At 43.9% G+C, this 8804-nt stretch overlaps 1 protein-coding gene across 3 annotated transcripts in view; it reads left to right on the top strand.

The window, feature by feature from the left end:
- The first annotated feature begins 696 nt into the window (after positions 1-696).
- The window catches only part of PODXL2 (podocalyxin like 2), a 40578-nt gene continuing 32470 nt past the window's right edge, over positions 697-8804 (top strand). The window contains exon 1 of one of the 3 annotated variants that reach the window (XM_060021525.1): positions 697-930. In XM_060021525.1, the coding sequence (XP_059877508.1) occupies positions 771-930 (160 nt within the window). In that variant the 5' untranslated portion in view covers positions 697-770. The remainder of the gene's footprint in view (positions 931-8804) is intronic. The other 2 variants (XM_060021526.1, XM_060021523.2) reach the window with 2 other exon arrangements.

Genomic DNA, 8804 nt, shown 5'->3' with positions numbered 1-8804 from the left:
GTGGAGGGAGCAGCCCTGCTCGCCCTAGCACCGCTGCGCTCTGACAGCTCCCCCGGGGCGCTGCACGCCTCTGGGTCTTCCTGCTTCTTACCCGAGACGGAGCGGAAGTGTCTCCTCGCGTTGGATCGTCCCTCTTGTGCAGGTTTTGCCTTCTGGAACCTTTCAAGGTGAGGACTCGGGTGAAAGCCCTGCGGACGTCTGATGATACGGTATGTCTGATGCCTCACTCACCTCCTCCCCCCAATCCTGGAAAGCCTGCCGTGCGGCTGCCAGGCCTGAGGAGCACGTCAGACGTGGTCTCTGCTGGGATGGGGCAGATAGACTCCAGTCAGCAGGTAAGGAAGAGCCGGGAGGAAGGGTCGGTGCTGTGGGCCTGCGTTAGGGGGGAGGTGACCCTCTAAAAGGGGCTCCTCACAAGCGGGAGCGGGTACGGCTGAGGCAAGCAGGCAGGCTGGGCTTGCAGGCTGAAGGGAAAGCTTTTTCTGCACATATGCAACACCTCACGTGTGCATTTTCACGCCAACCCATTGTCCGGTTGTCTGCGGTCACAGACTGGGCGTCAGCTCCGACGCCAACTACAGGAGTCCAAGCAGACCCCACAGGTTCGGCTCAGACACCAGCCACAGCTCACCTGCGCCTCTGTCCAGCTGGGCTGCACATAAGAGACTCCCACGCCCCGTCTCGGGTTTGGTGACTCGCTGTAACGGCTTCCCAAACCCAGGGCGAGTTTCTTTCCATTAACCGATTTATTACAGAGGCTGTATTACAGGATGTGGATGAACAGCCAGATGGAGAGTCCCGGGCACAGGAGCTTCGGTCCCCATGGAGAGCGGGGTGCGTCACCAGCCCGGAAGTTCTCTGAACCCCTTCAGTTCGGATTTTTGTGGAGGCTTCATTATGGCGCCCGTGCTGGTCGGACCATCAGCATTGGTGATTAGATTAGCTCCTCCTCTAGCCCCTCTCCCCTCCCAGGAGGTCAGGGCCTGGGGCAAGTTCCAACCCTCTGATCACCTGGTTGGTTCCCCTGGCAACTAGGCCCTCTCCTTAGGGGCTTTCCAAAATTCACCTCCTTAACAAACCTAGGAGTGGTCAAAAGGGTCTTGTTAAGAATAACGAAGACACTCTTTTCACCTGAATTACTCCAGAGCCGTTTCTGGAGCGAGGGATAAAACCCAGATCTTACTACAAAAGATGCTTCCATCAGTGTCTCTTATCACTTAGGAAATTACAAAGGTATTTTTAGAGTCTGGCCAGGAGCTGGGAGGAAGACCAGAATATATATTTCTTACTCTATCACAGTATCACACAGGTCCAGTAAGGCTCTGAGTCTGACTGCAGTACACGGCCCTGAGGCTGGTAAGCAGGAGACGAAGCTGGTCCCACGTGTTTTACAGGGAGGTCCTATCCGGCCACAGGGAAGTGAGTGGAGAGAGAGAGTCATGGAGGGGCTGAATGGGAGCCTGGGGTGTAGCCTAGAGATGGCGGTGGTCTGGACCAGGGGACGGGGACAGTGGACCTATTTTAGGTGTATTTTGCATCTCATGAGTAAGAAGTACTGGGAGAAAAGAAGCAGCCATGGGTGATGACCAGGCTTCTGGCCTGAGAGATAGGCTGAGGTCAGGGGAAAACCGGGAGCTTCTTGTAGACGAGTTGGCTGGAAATGCGTTTGACGTCCCAGGAGAAACGGGAACTTCGCGGGCAGGTTTGAGTCTGGGCTGCTGAGTGGAGGTTTGGGCACGAGCTGTAGTGGTCCAACAGGTGTCCCCGTGGGGCTGGGTGTAATCACCCTGCAGAGAGCAGAGAGAAGCGATTGCCGCTGGAAGCTTGAGTGCCTGTCGTGTGAACCAGCAAAGGACACTTAGGAACGGGCAGGTGCTGGGGGAAACTAGAGGAGGGATTGTTCTTGAAGCCAGGAAAGGGAAACCTTTCAAGAAGGTTGAGGTCAACTGGGACCCAGACAGCTTCAGGGTCAGGTGAGACGACAGATCTGTCCCCTGTGCCGTGTTTCATCCAATGTCAGATGCCCCCTGTTACAAGAATCACCATTTTAATATGCTACTGAGGCAAAAATGCTAACATTTAGAAAGGCTGGATGCCGTCAAACCGTAAAACGTCCCAGTTTAGAGTTGTTGGAAATAGTTGTAAATGTGCCTCTTAAGTTGAAATCCGGTGTTTGTGGTAACACGGAGGTTGACAGTGACCTTGACCCACAGTGTCAGTGCAGCGTGAGTAGAACAAAGGGGGTGGGAGTGGGTAAGGAAGCGGAAATCGTACGCGTAGAAACTTGGGAAGTCTCGTTCTGAAGGGGAGCGGTGAGATGGGGCAGCTGGCAAAGAGTACGGGATCGAGGGAAGGTTTTCCTTTGGTATATTTTAGGATTGAACAATTAAAAGTTTTTATTCATACAATAAGTTTATTAACGGATTAATATGAAAGATAACTGTGACTGAAAATATAAGATACCAGAAGGTGTGATATCATACAGGTAAAAATTTTAAGTATACAGTTACTACGTACTGCTGGGTGTGCGTTATAGACTATAAAATGTATGCTTGTGGACTTGTGTTACTTTAAGTAACAGGTTTATTGAGATATGGTTAAATAACATGATTTAAAATGTACGGCTCAGTGGTTTCAGCACATCATCAAAATCAGTTTTGGGACGTTTTTATTATCTCCCCACCAAACCCATAGCCGTTAACGTTCGCTCCCCTTCCTTTTCCCCCACCCCTACCACAGCCCTAGAAAACCACAGAATGTACTGTCTGTCTGTGTAGATTTGCCTGTTCTGGACATTTCATACACATGGAATCATACGATATACGGTGTTTTGCAACGGGCTTCTTAGCATAATGTTTCTAAGGTTCATCCCTGTTGTAGCATATGTCAGTGCTTCATTTTTTATTACTGAGTGACATTCCATTTTAGGGATGTGTCACATTTTACTTATACACTCACCAGTTGATGAGCACTTGACTGTTGTGAATGATGCTGCTACAAACATCGCTGTAACAACTTTCTGTGTGGACGTGTGTTCTCTCTTCTCTTGGATATGTCCCCGGGAGTGGAATTGCTGGGTCATAGGGCAGCCCTGTGTTTCGCTGTGGAGGAACCACCGCACTGTTTTCCAGAGCAGCCGCACCACTACTCTTCGTTGTGGTGCATGGACTTCTTATTGCGGTGGCTTCTCTCGTTGTGGAGCACGGGCTCTAGGCGCACAGGCTTCAGTAGTTGTGGCACGCAGGCTCAGTAGTTGTGGCTCGCAGGCTCTAGAGTGCAGGCTCACTAGTTGTGGTGCATGGGCTTAGCTGCTCCGCGGCATGTGCGATCTTCCCGGACCAGGGCTCGAACCCGTGACCCCTGCATCGGCAGGCGGACTCTCAACCCCTGCGCCCCCGAGCTCCTGTCTGTATATCTTTTATGGCTTATGCTTTTGGTGTCATTTCAAAAACCATTGCATAATCCAAGGTCTTGAAGATATACCCCTATATTTTCTTCAAGTAGTTTTATAGTTTTATCTCTTACATTTAAGTCTTTGATCTGTTTGGAGTAAATTTTGTATGTGGTGTGACATAGGGGGTGTAACTTTCTACACGGGGATGTACAGCTGTCCCAGCACCATTTGTTGAAGAGACTATTCTTTCTCCATTGGTTGCCTTGGCAATCATATGACCATAACTGTGAGGGTTTATTTCTGAACTCTCAATTTTATTCCAAGGATATGCTTATCTTTGTGCTGGTGCCAACTTTGTTTTTCTTTCTAAGATTGTTTCAGTCGTTCTGGACCCTTTGAATTTACATATGAATTTTGAAATCAGCTTATCAATTTCCGCAAAGAAGCCACGAGGAATTCTGATGAGGATTGCATTGAGTCTGTAGATCAACTTGGGGATTACGATTTTAACAATTTCATTCCTTCTCATGCATGAAATGGAATGTCCATCCACTTACACAGGTTTTCTTTAACGTCTTTCAGCCGTGTTTGTAGTTTCGTGTTTATCTTATTAGATTTGTTTCTAAGTTGTAAGTGGAATTTTCTCTATTGCAGTTTGTATGTTTCCTATTTCCGCTATAGCAAATTACTATAAATTCAGTGGCGTAAAACAACACAAGTTTATTATCTTACGGCTTTGGAGGTCAGGAGTCTGAAATAGGTCTCACTGAGGTAAAGTCAAGGTGTCAGCAGGGTTCTGGGTGAAAGTTCCTTTACCTGCCGTTTCCTGCTTCTAGAGGATCCCTGCGTTCCTTGGCCAGAAATTGCGTCACTCTGAGCTCCGCTTTTGTTGTCCTGTTTTTCCTTGACTCTGACTCTCCTTCCTCCCTCTTTCCATTGTAAGAACCCTCGTGATTACACTGGGCCCACCTAGATAATCCAGGATCATCTCCCATCCCATATCCTTAACTTAATCACATCTGCAAAGTCCCCTTTTCCACGTGAGGTCATGTATTCACAGGTGCTGGAGATTAGGGACATCTCTGGGGAGCCGTGATCCCGCTCACCACACAGTGTATAGAGATACATTTGGTTTTCATATATTGATCTCATATCCTGCTACCTTGCTGAGCTCATTATTAGTTCCAATAGTGTTTTTAGTGGATGAAAACCTAGGATCGTCTATGTACAGGATGATGTCATCTATGAATGAGGGTAGTTTTATTTCTTCCTTTCCACCCTGGATGCCTTTTATTTCATTTTCTTGCCTACTTGTCTGGCTGGAACCTCTGCACAACATGGAATAGAAGTGGCAAGACTAGACAGCCTTGTCGTGTTCCTGGTCTTGGGGGAAAGCTTTGTCTCTCACCATTAAGCATGATGTTAGCAGTGGGGTAACATGCCCTTTTTCAGGTTGAGGAAGAATCCCTTCTATTCCTAGTTTCTAGAGTGTTTTTGTCATGGAAGGGTGTTGAATTGTGTCAAGTGCTTTTTTTTCCTCTATTGAGCTGATCATGTGGGGTTTGGCCTTTATTCTATCGATAGGGTGAATTGGTTTTCAGATGTTAAATTTTAACCTTGCATTCCTGAGGTAAATCTCACTGGCCATGGTATAAGACTCTTTTTATATGTTGCTGGATTTGGCTTGCTAATACTTTGTGGAGTGTTTTTGTATCTGTGTTCATAAGAGATATTGGTCTGCGATTTTTTTCCTTGTAACGTCTATGTCTGGTTTTGGTATCTGGGTAATGCTGGCCTCATAGAATGAGTTTGGAAGTGTTCCCTGCACTTCTAATTTTTGGAAGGGTTTATGAAGAATTGGTATTAACTTTTCTTTTAATGTTTGGTGTTCATTTTTATATGGTCGTGTATCTCATTTCCCTTATGCCTTTTGTGTTTGGTTAATAAATGACCTATATTACTTCCCAGTATTTAAAGCAACTTTTTAAATTAGATTTAGTACTTCAGTCTAATGGGAATGATGTATGATGTGAAATATGGATCTAACGTTATATTTTCAGATTAATTGACATAACACTGTTGAGTGAATATCTGTTCTCCACCATGTTGAAAAGCTTCCTCTGTAAAACATTTTCATGTGTACAGTGGTCTGTTTCTGACCTCTCTGTTTCATTTCATTGTTCGTGCATCTATTCCAGATTCAGTACCACAATATTTTAATTTCTGTATGTGTTTTGATCAAAATTTCTATTACTCTTGAGTATTTTCTTTTCAAGATGAATTTTTTAAAATAAATTTATTTATATTTATATTTGGCTGCGTTGGGTCTTCGTTGCGATGCGCAGGCTTCTCATTGCAGTGGCTTCTCTTGTTGCGGAGCACGGGCTCTAGGCACGCGGGCTTCAGTAGTTGTGACATGAGGGCTCAGTAGTTGTGGCACACGGGCTTTGTTGCCCCGTGGCATGTGGGATCTTCCTGGACCAGGGCTCGCACCCACGTGTCCTGCGTCGGCAGGCTGATTCTTAACCACTGTGCCACCAGGGAAGCCCTTGGGGTGAATTTTTCAATCAGCTTGTCAAATTCCACAAAACATTCTACTGGGGGTTTTTGTTGGCATTCCATTGCGTTTGTTGATTACTCTGGGGAAGAACTGACATCTTTACAACATTGAATCTTCCCATTCAGGGACAAGATACATTTCCCCCTTTGTTCTGGTGTTATATGAAGCTTTAGTATTTTCTTCATTTAGACTTTATACCTCTATTTGGTTTATTCTTGGCTTTCAATAGCGGTTGTGGATGAGATCTTTTTTCCTACTATATTTTCTAGTTGGTTATTGATGATGTATTAAAAAGTTATTGATTTCTATATGTTATTTTATATCCAGAAATCTTCCTCAAATCGTACTAGTTTTCAATTAGTCTGTCAGTTGATGGTCTTGAATTTTCTAGGTATGCTTGCAAATAATTAGTTTTACCAAATTTTCTCCCAAATTTTTATCTCATTTTATTCCTCTATCAAGCCTATTGCATTGTTTGTTACAGAATATTCAATATTTGTGGTGGTAATGATAGTCCTTTTCTTGTTCCTCACTTAAATGGGGATGCTTCTAATGTTTCTTCACTAAATATGATGATCGCTGTACATGTTTAGGAGATACTCTTTACTGAATTAAGGAAGTTTTCCTTCCCTTCTATTTCTTGTTTGCTTCTAAAGTTTTTGTTTGTCCCTTTTATCAGGAGTAGAGGCTGTTTCATTGCATGCCAATGGTGGGGGGGCATCTCCAGAGATCATTTATTTATTTATTTATTGGCCTTGCTGTGAGGCATGTGGGGTCTAGTTCCCTGACCAGGGATTGAACCCGTGCCCTGCGCAGTGGAAGTGTGGAGTCCTAACCAATGCAACTCCAGGGAATTCCCTCCTGAGATTTTAAAAAAACTGATCCTCTTAATGCTGAGAAATGAGTGAGTAGCTTTTTCTTTTTTTTTTTAATCGGAGTATAGTTGCTTTACAATATTGTGTTAGTTTATACTGTACAGAAAAGTGAATCAGCTATACGCATACATACATCCCCTCTTTTTTGGATTTCCTTCTCATTTAGGTCACCACAGAGCATTGAGTAGAATTCCCTGTTCTGTACAGTAGGTTCTCATTACTTATCTATTTTATACGTACTATCAATAGTGTATTCAATTCCAATATCCCAATTCATCCCACCCCCCCCATTCCCACACCACGCTTTCCCCCTTAGTATCCATATGTTTCTTCTCTACATCTCTCTCCGTTTCTGCTTTGTATATAAGATGGTCTATACCAATTTTTTCAGATTCCACATATATACGTTAATATACCGTATTTGTTTTTCTTTTTCTGACTTACTCCACTCTGTATGATAGTCTCTGTGTCCATCCATGTCTCTACAAATGACCCAATTTCATTTCTTTTTATGGCTGAGTAATATTCCATTGTATATATGTACCATGTCCTCTTTATCCATTCATCTGTCGATGGGCATTTAGGTTGCTACCATGTCCTGGCTATTGTAAATAGTGCTGCAGTGAACACTGGGGTGCATGTGGCTTTTTGAATTATGGTTTTCTCAGGGTATATGCCCAGTAGTGGGATTACAGGGTCATATGGTAATTCTGTTTTTAGTTTTTTAAGGAATCTTATGTTCTCCATAGTGGCTGTATCAATGTACATTGCCAGCAACAATGCATGAGGGTTCCCTTCTCTCCACACCCTCTCCAGCATTTATTGTTTGTAGGTTTTTTGATGACGGCCATTCTGACCCATGTGAGGTGATACCTCATTGTAGTTTTTTTTTTTTTTTTTTTTTTTTTGCGGTACGCGGGCCTCTCACTGTTGTGGCCTCTCCCGTTGCGGAGCACAGGCTCCGGCCGCTCCGCGGCATGTGGGATCTTCCCGGACCGCGGCACGAACCCGTGTCCCCTGCATCGGCAGGCGGACTTCTCAACCACTGCGCCACCAGGGAAGCCCCTCATTGTAGTTTTGATTTGCATTTCTCTGATAATTAGTGATGTTGAGCATCTTTTCATGTGTTTGTCGGCCATCTGTATGTCTTTGGAGAAACGTCTGTTTAGGTTAGGGTTCTAACACTCAACCAATCTTGCATCCCTAGGGTAAGCCCCACTTAATCATGGCATATTAACATATTTAATACATTGCAGCAATCACCTTGCTCATATATTTTTGTGAAAGTTGCATCTGTGTTTAGTAAGATTGGCTTAGGGTTTTTTTTCTATTTGTGTTATTCCAACTTCATAAAGTGAATTGGGAGGCTTTCTAACTTTGTTCAGGAGGAGTTTGTTTCTTGAAGGTTTGACAGAATGCACTCGCTCCAAAGGAGCGATATGTCTTTTTTAAGAGGAGAATTTTTAAATTATCTTTTTATCTTTCCCCATTGTTGGTTGTTTAGCTTTTCTACTGCTTGAATCAGTAATTTGTGTTTTCCTTAAAAGTATCCATTTCAATGAGACTTTAAATTTTGTATTGATATGCGTCAAGTTTTGCTTATAATTTTAAAATCGTCTTGTTTGTAGTTTTTTTCCCTTTTTCATTCCTAATGGTATTGACTTATGTCCTTTTCTGGATGCTAAAGATTTGTGTGCTCTATTCATCTTTCTCAGGCTTTTAGCAGTCAGTTCTACTGGGTTTTTGTTATTTCAACGATAGAAACTTACTGATTCCTCTGTGTAGGTGTGTGTTAAAGCCTCTTAAGTTGAATACTTACTTCGCTTACTTTTACTGCCTGTCTTCTAATGTGTTTGTGGCTATAAACTCTCCTCTGTGAACTGTTGGCTGCACCCCACGGATTTTGATACGCAACGTTCTCAATGTCGTTAATTTATAAACAAAGTAACATTTATCTTGTGATTTACCCCTCAAC

This window comes from Delphinus delphis, chromosome 10 (assembly GCF_949987515.2).
Source record: "Delphinus delphis chromosome 10, mDelDel1.2, whole genome shotgun sequence".
Lineage (NCBI taxonomy): Eukaryota > Metazoa > Chordata > Mammalia > Artiodactyla > Delphinidae > Delphinus > Delphinus delphis.
Note: the sequence above shows the minus strand (reverse complement) of the source record. Positions and strands in the feature narration are given on the sequence as shown.